Source organism: Eubalaena glacialis, chromosome 1 (assembly GCF_028564815.1).
Source record: "Eubalaena glacialis isolate mEubGla1 chromosome 1, mEubGla1.1.hap2.+ XY, whole genome shotgun sequence".
NCBI classification, from domain to species: Eukaryota; Metazoa; Chordata; class Mammalia; order Artiodactyla; family Balaenidae; genus Eubalaena; species Eubalaena glacialis.
Window position 1 is genome coordinate 35,145,209 of NC_083716.1, and position 15,278 is coordinate 35,160,486.

General features: G+C 40.9%; 2 protein-coding genes across 7 annotated transcripts in view; one reads left to right on the forward strand and one right to left on the reverse strand.

Annotated features, from left to right (window-relative positions):
* Positions 1–7,264, reverse strand: part of MARCHF5 (membrane associated ring-CH-type finger 5) — a 50,388-nt gene extending 43,124 nt beyond the window's left edge. For both annotated transcript variants that reach the window (XM_061171719.1, XM_061171758.1), the window contains exon 1: positions 6,918–7,264. In XM_061171719.1, the coding sequence (XP_061027702.1) occupies positions 6,918–6,952 (35 nt within the window). In that variant the 5' untranslated portion in view covers positions 6,953–7,264. The remainder of the gene's footprint in view (positions 1–6,917) is intronic.
* Positions 7,065–15,278, forward strand: part of CPEB3 (cytoplasmic polyadenylation element binding protein 3) — a 215,464-nt gene continuing 207,250 nt past the window's right edge. For 4 of the 5 annotated variants that reach the window (XM_061171623.1, XM_061171264.1, XM_061171458.1 and 1 more), the window contains exon 1: positions 7,372–7,518. The gene's annotated coding sequence lies outside the window, so the exon portion shown is untranslated. Of the gene's footprint in view, positions 7,277–7,371; positions 7,519–15,278 lie in introns of those variants that run through there. The other variant, XM_061171379.1, reaches the window with a different exon arrangement.

A 15,278-nucleotide genomic window follows, 5' to 3' on the forward strand; every position in this document is an offset into this window, starting at 1 on the left:
ATTAAAAAAAAAAGATACTAAACATCCCTTTATATGTCTGTCCAGCCAAGTGGAATAGAAGTTAAAGTATCTGGATTCATCAAAGAGCTACCACAATTATGACACATTACAAAAAAGGGAAAGGGAAATACCCCACAATGAAAGCAATCATTTACTAAGCATATATTCATGCCATGCTCTTTGTCTCTGATCTTCACAAACTCTGCAAACATAATTATTTCTGTCTTAAATAAATAAGGAAACAAAAGCCCAGAACGGTTAAACAGTCTGCCCAAGGCCTCATGGTTAAGTAGAAAGGCATGGATGCAACCTAGGCCTCAACTCTAAAATATGAGCTTTTTTGTAAATTCTATCCCAATAAAAAAAAAAAAAAACACCAAAAACATCAGCTTTTTTCACTGCACCATGCTGCCATATGGATAGTGTATTCTGAGAAAATTTTCCATTTCTCATTTCTAAGGAAATTATAGCCAGTACAAATAATTATGTGTTTCATTTTTGCTAGGGTACTTTTAAGCAGCCATAAGGAGCTTTCACTAGAGATCTAAACCCCTGCCAGTGTACTCCAATGTGCCATATAAATGTTACCGTCTCTCATCTTATGAACTATGGCATGTAAAGAGTTGGGAGGCATGTATGTACGTGTGGCCTGTAAAGAACTGCTACATGAGTCTGGAGAAGGGGGGAAATATTTCTGGCTGAAATGGTCAGAAAAGTTTTATAAAAGAGGCAGAAACTAAACTGGGTCTTGAAGAGTGGGTAGAATTTTGAAAGACAAGATGCTGAAAAGAACACAGGACAGTGAGTCAATCAGTTTGGCCTGGGCAAAACATATATACTTTATGAACTCATACTTAAACAGAAGCAAAGCTTTAAGAAGGTAGCTGGTGCCAGCCATATACTCACTGTCTTAAACATAATAGAGGGCACAATAAATATGATTATGGAGGGTCTTGAAGGCCAGGTTAAAGAATTTGAACTTAAGCTTAATAAGCAATTAAGAAAATACAAAAGGTTTTGAGCAAATAAATATTTGGTGCTTCAGCAAGATTATTCTAGGCACTGATATGTCATAAATAGTGAAAAGACAGACACCATGATTCAACAGTGTCTTCAATGTACTTTCCCCTTCTGGGGGAATGGGAGAGGGAACAGTTCCTGTTCTCAGTGAACTTCCACTTGAATGTGCATGGTGGTGGTGGTAAAGGGTATGTGTGGAAGGCTCTGAGACTTGGGATAGGTGCATTAAAAAAAAATTACCATACAGTGTGATGTACTAAAATGAATGCATAAAGGTTCTATGGAAATACAGGAAGAAGTAACTCACTCTGCCTGAAGGAGCTGTGTAATGCTTCAAGGTGATACTTGAGCTGAATTCTAAAGATGGGTCAGAGTTAGCCAGGTGTCAAAAGGGAGGAAGTCATCTAAAGCAAAAATAAGAAGATGTACAGCATGATATATCCAGAGGACAATGAAGTGCAGTGCAGAAGAGTATGGTTAAGGAAGGTTGGGGCTGGATTGGATTAATAGAGCTAAACCTCTTCACCAGGGCCTTGAAAGTTTAGAATTTATCCTATAGGTGATGTAGAGACTGACAGGTTTTAAAGTATGGAAACGCCATGATAATTGTGCCTTGGCCAATTCTGGTACCACTCTGTTAAGTCAAACTGGGAAATTCTGGTACCACTCTGTAAGTCAAACTGGAAGAGAAAAACTGGAGTCAGAGAAAGAAGAATCTATAGTATCTGATAAGCAAGTGGATTTGGAGGAAAAAAGCAAAAAAGAAAAAAAAGATGTAGGTTTTATGGCTGGTAGACTAGAAGAATGGTCCTATCAAAGGCCAAAATTGGGAAGTCAAGATAAGTAAACGCCAGGGAAATAGCAGTAGTTTAGTTTTAGATACGTTAAGGCGCTAGTAATACTCTTTTTTTTTTTTAACTTTTGGGTTTGTTTATTTATTTATTTATTTATTTATGGCTGTGTTGGGTCTTCGTTTCTGTGCGAGAGCTCTTCTCTAGTTGCGGCAAGTGGGGGCCACTCTTCATCGCAGTGCGCGGGCCTCTCATTATCGCGGCCTCTCTTGTTGCGGAGCACAGGCTCCAGACGCGCAGGCTCAGTAATTGTGGCCCACGGGCCTAGTTGCTCCGTGGCATGTGGGATCTTCCCAGACCAGGGCTCGAACCCGTGTCCCCTGCATCGGCAGGCAGATTCTCAACCACTGCGCCACCAGGGAAGCCCCATAATACTCTTTATACACAAATGGAAATGTCTACTGGGCAGCTAGAATGCAGACACTAAAATGTGGGAAAGAGGTCAGGAATAAAGACATAAATCTGGAAGTCACTCAAATAAAGGTGATAGTGAGATAGTAAGCAGGTATACTTTTCAGAGAAGAATGATAAGTGCTGAGGATTGAACCATACTTAATTGACTGAAGAGAGTAAAGAAAGGTGATACATAAGAGGGGAAAAAAGTAAAAGACAAATAGTGTGGTAGACTAGAACACAGTTTCAAGAAGTTAGGGGGTGGTGGTCACCAGTTTCATCTCCACTACATATATGTCAAGGACATAAGGACCAAGAAAAAAAGTCATTAGGTTTACCGATTAAGAAATTATTGGTAACCTTCAGTATACTTTTAGTAGAGCTACAGACAAGAAAGGTGGATGAAAATAAAATTACAACAAGAGACAATAAGGAGAAAATAAGAATATAAATGTCACAAACAGGGAAACGGATTTAGAAAGAAAAACAATGGTAAGTTAATACAATGGATTATATATATATTCTCTTTAATTGCTGTATATCACAGAACTCGATATTTTAAAAAGTCAATTGTAGATTGATATATTTAAATTTTAGAAACAAGAACAAAACTATGAATTACATATGGTATATATAAAAGCATTAAACAAAGACTGGAAGAACATAAACCCATTTATGATAGTGGAGTGGGGATGGGGAGAAGATATGGGACTGGGGATAGTGGCCAAAGGGGACTTTATCTGTAATGTTTCCACTTTTTACATAGAGATGGAAGCAAATACAACTAATTGCTAATGTTTTTTAATTCTAGGTATTGTTCTGTAAATGTCAAAATGGGATAGTGATATGATTGGGGAAAATATGCTTCAGAGAAGGAGAAGCTGCTTTAATGGAAACTAGAGATGGTTATATAAATAAGAAGATAATATAGCATGTTCCTATCAGAACACTCTACAGCCTCTAAAAGGATGTACATGTGTGGCTGACAACACCCTGAGAGTGGGGATTCTAATTCACTTTGCCACTGCAGGAGGCTCGTGGGGAGCAGATGATTCTCCCTGCTTTTCTTCCCATTTGACTGTTCTGGGGACACTGGCTACATTCCTTGCCTACTCACCAGGTGCAAGTAAGTGATGCAAACAACCTCAACAAATTCCTGAGTGTTTAATGTGAAAGGGGTACACAAAAGTCATGTTTCCAGAAGCATCTCTCACCAGGCTTTAAACCTGAGGTTCATTCCTGCAGTTTGTTACAGTATTCTTTGTATTCTCTATACATTTAATCCTAATTTTGAGAAATAAAAGAGAAAACGAGAAAGTGTAATGGTGATAGAATAATATATAACAGACTTCTCCTTAAAAAAGTATGGCAATGAAGGGAAGGAAGAGAAACTGACCAAGATACAGAGAGCCTGATGTAAAAGGTTTGAGTTTATGAATGGTTATAACTTCAGGACAATGATTTGTGATCTCAAATCATTCATGACACTAGAAAACCACCCACTTTCCCACCCCCTTTCTCAAACAATTTAAAAGGTTCAAATGATAAATTTATATAAAACAGTTGCTTACTGTTTATAAAAATGAAAGGCAATCAAGATATATATCTATATATACTCTTTCTATCTACAAATACTTCAATAATAAAATTTATCAAGATAAACAATTGCTAAACTAAATTTAGTTATTCACAAAGGACAAGGCAATTGAACTTCAGCTATTAATTAAAAAACCTTGAGACTAAGTGTATAAACTGAACATACCATCCATGTTATGTAAATATAATCTTCATTTTATTTGACAGTTTATGGAACACAAACCTCACTAGAATTAAAGCTCCATATGAGCATTTTTGCTTATGTTCACTACCACCATATACCGAGGACCTAGAATGGTACTGGGCAAATGCATCGATATTTATTAAGTCAATTCATTAAATACAAATGTTTAATAAGCACTAAAATATACCTAATTTTAACCTAGAAGCAAAAGAACAATATATGTTATACACATTTCCTAATCTTCTCAAGGATAGAACTTGCACTGAAGAAATAAACATAAGGGCAAGTTTCTGAGCTAAATTCTATCCCTCAAAAATTGCCACCCAAAGACCAAGCTGGGGGGGAAGCCAAATTCAAAGCAAGAATTCTAGGTCCTAACAGGTTGACATATTTTAGTCTGTTGGGCCTGTCAGTATTCCTCAAATGAACCCATCAAGTATCTCTGTGTTCAATTTGCATGTAAGGCCAGCCCAGATTAAGATGATACTGTAAATATGGAGATGCGTGTGTGTGTGTGGTGGGGAGGGAATTGCTACATTAGTTGGTTACACTAGAATCTTAAGTACCTTCTGTGTGCCTAACATATGAATAGCATTTTATTGTTTTATAAAGTGCTTACACGTGTTCTCATTTATACAATCCTGTGAGGTAGGATATTGCCATTTTATAAATGAGGATGTAGAACCTCAGAATATAAGTCCAAAGTCACATAACTAGTAAGTGGCAAAATCAGAATTTTAAGATTTCTGGCCAAGCTTATATCACTAAAATGTACTATCTCTTATCATGAAATAATCCCTTGGGATTTAGGGTAGTGGGAATTCCCTGGTGGTCCAGTGGTTAGGATTCCACACTTCCACTGCAGGGGGCCTGGATTCAATCCCTGGTCCTGGTTGGGGAACTAAGATCCCCCAGCAAGCTGTGCTGCACGGCCAAAAAAAAAAAAGTGATTTTCAACTACAATAAACATCTGAAAAGCTTTTGAAAATATACATGCTCAGGCCCCATTCTCCAGAAATCTGTGAATTAATTGGTTGTGGGCAGAGCCAGGCATCCATCCATATTTTAAAATGCTCCCCAGGTTGATTCCAACGTGGGGCCACGTTGCAAAACACTGACTTAGATAATAAAGATCTTTGAATGTCATCTTAAGAATCTACCTTGAGGTATGTCAAAAAGTTGCCAAAGATGAGGGAAGCCAATATTATAGTCACCTGTTTCAGTACATGCAGCCAGAATTTCCATGTTTCTATTAGATGTTTTAAATGCCTGGCAAGCACTCCTTGGCTTTTTTACTTTTATGGAAATCTCCAAAGAGTGTATGAAAGCCAGATCAGCTTTTGGACACAAAAGCTTTTCTAAAAGTCACCTACATAAAAGTGAAAGCAGCAGGCCCTCAGAGGGGAAAAAAAAATTAATTACAAAATACCCAGCACCAGAATAGGGTCTCATTTGATTGGAATTGGCAGTGGCAGAAAGTGGTCTCCTGTGGGCATATTTCAGTAGTCCTATATAATTTGCCAGTATGGTAAATTATAATTTACCTGGTAAAACCTGGTAAATTATCAAACCCCTAGACAACTGGGAAAAATGACAAAAAAGTTCATGCATTTGTTCATTTAAGAAATATTTACTGATGACCTGCTTAGTGCCAGGCTCTGCTGTAGGTTTCAAAATAAATAATGATGCGTAAGTTTCTGCCTTCCAGGAGCTTGTAAACCACTTACATAAAAAGGGGTTCGTCAATACAACTTGACCTGAATGCTCCCCTCAAACAAGGGCTGGATTAATCACTGGGTCACCCCAACTGGAAAAAGTCAGTACCATGATTTCTATCAACTTAGATGTCTCAAAACTCTAAGCTCCAAAGGAAATGTCTGTCACTCTGGAAGAAGATGTACTCTTGAGTGACTTGTGTTCTGGGTGTGATTCAAACAGCATTTAACTGGGTATAATCTCACTTAAGGTTGGCCTTTCATTGCCAACCTTACAGTTGGACTTTTCCTCAGTACGAAGACCTGTACCACACGCTGAACTGGGTGGCAAATGGTCTACTGAGAGTTGTAGGCAACCAAACATGCATTAGCCTGTAGCATTGGCTAGGCCAGGAAGTTATGTCCTGGCTTAGGGGAAAATGTGGAGTAAGGGTCTCCAAAAACTCGTGGTAGAACCCATGGCCTAGAATTTCAACAGCAGAGGGCGGTGCAGCCGATTTCACAGAAAGAGTTTTACCGACTGGAGCCCCCACCCCAGGAACTTGCCCCATAAGATGAAACTTTCTCAGTGAACTCAACGAATGGTAAAATACGCTAAGTGTTCAGGGTTGGACTTATGGCTGTTTTCCATAACCTCTACTCTGGTCTGACCGTTAAAGTCCCTTGCGGATACTCTTGACCTTATAGTTTGGGGTGGGGATGGGATGGGGGAGGAAAGAGGAATGAAGTCAGCCTATCAGGCTTTCCAACAGAATGCTTATCCTTCGTTTTTGGAAAGAGTGTACAAATTGGAGGGGGATCACTCCCCAGAGAATTAGTCTGGTCCTTCTTGCCAGTGACAGCGCTGACAAACACGTTACAACATAGTTTGGGGGGAGGGGAGGAGGACAGTAAGGAAAAGAAAATAATTCTCTGGGTTCACACGAACCCCTCTCACTTCGCAACGGCGTTCGGACAAAACCAGACACCAATCCGTAACTAAGTTTCGGTTTAAGTCTACGCACCCAGGCCGCCCGCTCCGTCCTCCCCCCAAGTACGGACTCCGAACTTTCTGCCCCTCACTCGGCCCCCAGGCCGTGGAACTCCTCCCGGCAGGCTAGGCTCCGCTCCGAAGAGCCCCGAGGCCCGGCCCGCGTCCTCCCCCAAGGCTGCCCGTACCTGTCCAGCATCTGCTGTAGGGCTTGGTCCGGCATCTTCGTCGGAGGCGGCGCACTCGCCTCCCCAGTGGGCCCGGTCAGGGCCGGGCCCAGGGACAATAGCACTGAGAGGCGGCGGAGTAGGCCTCAGTCCGGCGGCAGCCGCGAACCCGCCACCCAGCCTCCCAGGGCGGCTCCGCGAGCCCAGCGGTGGCGGTGCGCGGCCCGCGGGCGTCGGGAGGAGGCGGTGGGGAGCGAGGAGGAGGAGCCTGGGGCGGGGAGGCGGCGATCGCGGCCCGGGTTCCTGCCCGTCGGCCCGGGGTTCCGGTCCATGGACCGAGGGCGCCGAGTTGCTGCCGGCGGAGGAGCTACCTCTGTGAGGTAAGAGTCACCGCTTCAGCGCGCGCCGGGGTCACGACGCAAGGCGGCCCAGAGCAGCCTGGGAGATGTAGTCCTCGGACCGTCCCCGCAAGAGGCTGCACAGCCCGCCCCGACCACCGCCGTCGCGCCCGCCGCCGCCCGGCCGGCGCCCTCCCGTTTCCTTCCTCCAGGGGGAAAAATGTCCTGCGGGCCGCTTTCCAGGAAGCAGCGGGATGTGCCGCTCCACCGTCAGTAGCATCAAGGTCAGCCCTCCCTGCCTGTTTCTTTTCTCTCAGCTCTCGTGCTCAGGTGGGACCGAGCCAGGTGGGGGGGGGGGTGCTAAAGGGCCATTTCTCGGCAGGGTCCCCAGTCGCGGCCGCGGCGTCGGGGCGGGCCGTGGCGGGGGTGGGGGTGGCAGAAGCGCCTTCTGAAGCCCTCGGCGCTGGGGCCAGCGTCTGCCGCGTCTGAACCCATTTTGGGGAGTTATGCAACCCCCGTAAGGGGTCGGATGCTCTAGTACGTGAGTTTATTCCTGAGGGGTCGGAAGGGCAGGGGCTGCCTAGACGAGATGGTTCCCACCCGAACCTCTCCGTGTATGTTTGCCCGACGTGGGGGAGAGGGGCGGGGTAGTGGGGGGAGTTTATTCCCTCCCTCTCTAGGAACCTTCTAAAATGTGCCTGGGCTTTCAAGGGCTCGCCACTAGTTTCCCAACGGAACGTGTTCGTGAATAAACAGCTCTTGCTTACTCAGCTGTGGGTCGTCAGGGGTGTTTGTTTCTCTCTCTGCTGCTGGTCGCTGTTAACCGTTTCTAGTCGCCTTGACACCTCCAAGCAGGTGGATGTGTGTGTGGGGGGGGGGAGGGGGGGATCAAAAGGGAAAAATCAGAAATCGCTCGTTGGTTTATTCTCTGACGCTCTAGGGACAGCTTTGGCGGGAGGAAAAGAGCTGTTGGCTAACAGGAATGCGTCTTTTGGATGACCTGTGGCGTTCTCTAGTGCTGCGATTGGTAGGATGTCTGGTAGTTTTCCCCAGATTATGCCTAATTTCTGCCGCAAGAGGTTTGATTTTTCTTTAAATTAAAATGTGTTGCTTAAGCTCTTTTTTTTTTTTTTTACATAGAATTGTACAATCAGCTCTTAATTCTCTGCTCAAAGTCTGCTTCCTGAATATATTTGAACTAGAGTGTACATCACCAGGAAGAAAAACAAAAATAACATGTGACCAGAAGTTTATTTGGCCTCCAATTTATGAAAGATGCTTTTATGAAAAGCTTTGGGAATTTACATGACTAATTATAATTAATGCTTCACCTTTTTCTCATGAAATGAGAAGCAGGCCCCTGACAGGGGAGGGAGATAAGTAATTTAATCAGGGTGTTTGATATTTTAAATTCCTATTTATTGCTACTCCTACTGGGTAAGTCTTCCCTTACTGTGTATTTATCTCTTAAGCAATTGTCAGCCACAAGGAGATTGATACATACATGCCGCTCAAAAAATAGAAGTTGATCTTAGCATATTGAAAAAAAAAAAGAATTTATATTAGCATTTTCATGAAAATTCTGTTTCCTGGCTGTGTCAAAAATCCTTTGAAATAGGAAAAAAAAATTCTGTTATTCATCTTAAGAGTGATTAGCAAAAAAAAAAAAAAAAAAAAAAAAAGCGATAAGCACCTGACCTAGTAATTCCACTCCTTGGTATCTGCCTAAGAGAAATAAAAACATATGTCTACACAAAGACTTGTATGCCAACATTCATAGCAGCATTATTCCTAATAGCCAAAAAGTGGAAACAACCCAAATATCCATCACCTGATGAGTGGATAAACCAAGTGTGGTATAGTCATACAACAGAATGTGATTAGGTTATAACAAGGAATGAAGTTCTGATACATGTGACAATATGGATGAACCTCGAAAACATTATGCTAAGTGAAAGGAGCCAGTCACAAAAACAACATATTGTATGATTCCATTTATATTAAATGTTAAGAATAAATTCATAGAGACAAAGTAGATTAGTGGTTGCCTAGAGCTGGAAGAGTTGGGGAGTAATGGGGAGAGATTGCTAACGGGTATGAGGTTTCTTTTTGGGTTGATGAAAATTTCCAGAATTAGAGTGGTGATGGTTACACAACTTTGTGAATTATATTGCAATTAAAAAAATAAGATAAAACAAAATTAGATTCTGGTGGTGGTGGCACAGCTCTGTAAATATACTTAAAAAACTGAATTGTATGCTTAATATGAGTTATAGTATGTAAATTACCTCTCAGTAAAGCTGTTAAAAAATTAGCTCCATAGAAAATGTTCATAAGGACATCTAAAGAGAAACAGATCAACAGATAACTGATAATTCTTTAATTTAACTTTAATTTTTTATATTTTTTAATTAGTATGGACAAAAATCATGATTGATAGAACTCATGAAATAAATTCCTTCAAATAAATTTGAAATGGGTGACACACATAGCTTGAATTTCAGTATTGTTTGTCAACTTTGTTTTCCTTGGCTCTTGTGTTTTCAGATGAGTCTTGGAATAATTGGAATTATAATTTACTTTCTGATTTTGAAGGGAAAAATCTTCTTACTTACTTAGATCTTAGTCTGACCCCCCGCCCAAAATAAAAAGTTGAAATGCACTTATGCATTAATAATTTTATAATGGATTTAGAAATACCTGAGTATGGAACTGTTTTAAATATGTTAGGAAATTTAAAGTAGTATATTACTTTAATGTTCTCCCATGACACTTGTTTTGAACTGTCTGCCAAAAGGGGCCCTGGAGATATTCCAAAGAGATATATAAAGTATCCAGGTGCCTTCCAAGGAGAATTGTCAATTGCCAAATTTGGTGATAAACTGCAGGCTGAGTCCACATTGCAGGCCACAGAATATTCTTCATTAATTTATTCAGCAGACATTTCCAGAGGATTTATGATGTGCCTGGGTACTTTAGTCACAAATTAAACAATAACTACCCTTTAAGAACATACAGGGCTTCCCTGGTGGCGCAGTGGTTGAGAATCTGCCTGCCAATGCAGGGAACGCGGGTTCGAGCCCTGGTCTGGGAGGATCCCACATGCCGCGGAGCGACTCGGTCGGTGAGCCACAATTGCTGAGCCTGCGTGTCTGGAGCCTGTGCTCCGCGGCAAGGGAGGCCGCGATGGTGAGGGGCCCGCGCACCGCGATGAAGAGTGGCCCCCGCTTGCCACAACTGGAGAGAGCCCTCGCACAGAAACGAAGACCCAACACAGCCATACATACATACATACATAAAAAGAATGTAAGCAGACAAGAATAGCATTAAAAAAATAAAAAATTTAAAAAAAAAAAAAAAAAAAAAAAAAAAGAACATACAAACTACCTACCAACGCTTATATTAAAAAAAATTAAAACAAGGCATTTACATATGAAATACTACATAATGATACATGGAAGCATATGATTAAGTGCCAAATGAATTGGCCTAGAAATACAAAGTGAGGTAGACGTTTAGAGACTGTTATGGGCTGGTGTGTTAGAGAACTTTGTGAAACAAGGGGAATTTAGGCTCTACCTTGTAGCAATAAGAATTATGTAGGTAAAGAGGTGGAGAAGGATCTTGGGTCTGGATAAGGAAGAAAAGATGTAGAGAGAGGAGTTATCCTCTGTAACTGGAACTGTGTCTCTGTTGAGTAAGAGTGAAAAATATGATTGGTTGGTTAAGTAGGGAATAGTTAAAAGGCCTTGAAGCTGTTAATTCTTTTGATAAGTGTTTATTGAACAAGCAATATTTATGTGACAGGCACTAAGCTAGGAACTGGAGACACAATAATGAGAAAAACAAGCGTGGTCCCTACTTTTGTGGAGTTTACCATTTATAGTGGGAGAGAGAGAATCACATAAATACATTTTTTAGGTTGCAAATGTAGTACATGGTGTTATGAGATAATAACTAGGGTTTTTACCTAGACAGGGAGGCCAGAAAAGTTTCTCAGGAAGTGTCTATTATGCTGAGAACTGAGGAAGAGCAACAGTTAATTGGACAAAGGGAGGAGGGAAGAGCATCCCAGGCCAAAGGACAGCATGTGCAAATACCCTGAGAAGGAAAGCCCTGTGATGAAGAGGAGAAATCGAAACAAAGAGAGGACCTGGGGTAAAAATGGGACCACAAAGGTCAGTCAAGTGACAGACTCTGAAGAGCTTTGTAAGCCAATTTAAGGAATTTTGCCTGTATCCTAGAATCCTGCTGGGAGGAGGACATAAGAAATGGACTCCATTATGTAGGAAATGGAGAGTTAACTTGTAGTGGTTCCCAAACCTGCTGTGAGTCAGAGAATTACCCTGGACATTCTGATCCATGTGCCTTGTAGTTGTGCCCAATTAGCTGTTTTTTTAAAAGACAAATTTCCTAAGTGATTATTAGACCAATGGTATCTCTGCAGAAATACCACAGTGGTTGAGAGCATCAACTCAAACCTACATTTGAGTCTTAGCATTGCCACTCAGGGGCTCAGCAATTTTGGGTGGGTTATTGAATCTTTTTAAGCCAAAGTTTCCTCATCTTCAGGAGGAGAATTACAGAACCTCCCTCACTGGGTTACTGGGAGGATTAAATGAGAAAATTCATTTAAATTGTTCAGGACAACGCTGGGTACATGGTTAAGAGCTCCATTGGTGTTAGCTCTTAATTATTACTAAAAGTTCTTGAGTCAAGTTGAGAGTGATTTAGGGGGATTAATTTCGCAGTGGTATGCAGGGTGGGTTGGGCACAAAGACAAGTTAGGACTGGCCTAGGTCTCAGTAACTTAGCCATGGTCTGTAACTATTTCAGAAGTTTGCTTTAACACAGCTATAAGTTCTTGAAGAGCCTTAGATTGGCTAAGTAGTTTTCAAATAGATAATGCTTCTGGGTCTCTTAAAGGACTTTTATAGGGAGACCTTGGTCCCCAGAATACATTTTACTGGCTTAGCATCTATAATGTTACTTTTTTTTTAATAAGTTTATTTATTTTATTTGTTTTTGGCTGCATTGGTCTTCGTTCCTTTCTCTAGTTGCAGTGAGCGAGGGCTACTCTTCATTGCCATGCGAGGGCTTCTCATTGCGGTGGCTTCTCTTGTTGCGGAGCACGGGCTCTAGGCGCACGGGCTTCAGTAGTTGTGGCTCGCAGGCTCTAGAGCGCAGGCTCAGTAGTTGTGGTACACGGGCTTAGTTGCTTCTCGGCATGTGGGATCTTCCTGGACCAGGTCTCGAACCCCTGTCCCCTGCATTGGCAGGAGGATTCTTAACCACTGCGCCACCAGGTAAGCCCTTTAAGATTACTTTGAATTGACCTTTTCTTAATTCTGGACAGAGGCTTCACTGGCCATTTATAGAAGACAGTCTAAAACCTGTCTCTTTATCTTCATTTGCTATGCAGAGAATAGAATTTTAACAGCTTATGTCAACTCTAACGGAAAAGATATTTACAAAGGGTAAATAATTTTACAAAAAAAAATCATCATCTACTAATTAGTCTTCTTTTCCTCATAAATATTGTGGAAGACTCATTACTTTTCATTGTCCTTGGTTAAATTCCTCTCTCCGGGTTAGGTGTCCCTGGGATAAGGTGTCAAGAGTAGGTAAAAATCACAGGATAACATGCCACATCTTCCTTCTTGTATCTTGTTTCAGGAGTATCAATTTTATGCGAAAATGTATATATAAAGAATTATTTTCTTTTTTAAACAAGCGTGGATGTCAGAGCAGCAGTTCTCAAAAAGTCATCTAACAGACTCCTAGGGCTCCCTGAGAACCTTTCCAAGAGGTATGTCAGGTCAAAGCTATTTTTATAATAATACTAAAACATTATTTGCCTCTTTCACTGCATTGGCATTTACACTGATAGCACAAGCAATGGTGGATGTAAATGCTTGTATCTTAGCACCATTAAAGGCACTGACACCAAACTGTACTAATGGTTATATAGTCTTCACTACCGCACACATAGAATAAAAACAAAAGTTCACTTAAGAATGTCCTTGATTAAGCAGTAAAAAATATTCATTTATTAAATTTTGACCCTTGGATATGCGTATTTCGAATATTCTGTGTGATGAAATGGGAAATATGCACACTTCTGCTGCATCCAAAGTATGATAGTTGTCTCAGAGCAAAACACTTTACATGATTGAGCTACAAGCTGAACTAGCTGCTCATCTCACACTATTTTACCTGAAAGACTGGCAATAAACTTTTTAAACTTTTGTGCTGTTAAGAAAGTGAAAAGACTTTCACTCATTTCAGAATGGGAGAAAATTTTTGGAAATAATATATCTGAAAAATGACCTCTGTCTAGAATATATGAATATTTGTTGCAACTCAGTAATAGAAAGGCAAAGAACCCAATTAAAAAATGGACAAAGGATCTGAATAGACATTTCTCCAAAGATATACAAATGGCCAGTAAGCACCTGAAGAGATGCTCACCAACGTTAGCCATCAGGGAAATGCAAATCGAAACCGCGATGGAATACCACTTCACTCTCCCTAGGGTGGCTATAATAAAAAAGATGAATAATAAATGATAAGTGATAATAAGTGTTGGTGAGAATGTGAGGAAATTAGAGCTCTAGTACACTGCTGATGGGAAGGTAAAATGGTGGGGCCATTTTGGAAAACAGTCTGGCACTTCCTCAAAATGTTAAACATAAAGTTTCCGTATGACCCAGCAGTTCTACCCCCAGATATATACCCAAGAGAAATGAAAACCTGTCTACACAAAAACTTGTACATGAATGTTCATAGCAGCATTATTCATAATAGCCACAAAGTGGAGCCACCCAAATGCTTATCAACTGATATATGGGTAGATAAAATGTGTCCATACAATGGAATATTATTCAACCATAAGGGATGAAGTACTGTTAAATGCTATAGCATGGCCGAACCTTGAAAACATTGTGCTAAGTGAAGTAAGCCAGTACGAAAGAGAACATATTCTATGATTCTGTTTATATGAAGTGTTCAGAATAGGTAAGTCTACAGAGACAGAAAGTAGATTAGTGGTTGCCTAGGGTTGAGGGAGATGGAGTTTTGAGGAGTGACAACTAAGGTGTGCAGGGATGTGCACCTCTTTTTGAGGTGATGAAAACATTCTAAAATTGATTGTAGTGATGACTGCACAACTCTGTGAATATACTAAAAATCACTGAAGTGTACACTTTAAATGGGTGAATTATTTGGTGTTTGACTTGTATCTCCATAAAGCTGTTGTTTAAAATAACACCAGATAAAGCCTTAAAGTCCATTGTTAGTTGACTGATGTATTAACTTATGACATATCAATATAACATAGTATTATATAGCTGAGCTATTGAAACAAATGAGATATTTCTATATAGGCCATAATGAAAAGTTGCTAAAGATGTAGTGGTCATCAGTTAGGTTTTTTTTTTGTTCCACAGAAATCAACTTTAACTAATTTAGTCCCACTAGGGGACGTTTGTTAATGTCTGGAAACTTTTTTGATAGTTACACTAGCATCTGGTGGGTTGAGACCAGGGATGCTGCTAAACATACTATAATGCACAGAACAGCCCCTCACAACAAAGATGTTGTAGCTCAAGATGTCAGTAGCGCTGAGGTTGAGAAACACTGAGCGAACTTAAGCAAAAGGAAATTTATTGGAAGGAATTGTGTGAGCTCACAGGATTGAAAGTAAGGCAGGAGAACCAGGCTGGAAGCAGTCAGGTAGGCTACCACAGAGAATCATCTTGCAGGAACATTCCATGCTCTCATATGGGTTCAGCACTGGAATGGATAAACTCCCTCCAACTGTTTGTATTCTGCTCGCGGTTCAAAATCTAAGGAGAGAGCATCTAATCAATCTTCCTTGCCACTTGGCTAAAGGAAGGCAATGTACCTTGAATGAAGGCCGTTCCTCAAAAGGAAGTACATTTATTAGCAAGCACTTTTGACCATATAGTTATGATTCATTTACTATCTAGGTGCTGGGGATAGAGGAGAGCAAAAGAGACAAAAATGCTCTTGTGGAGCTTAT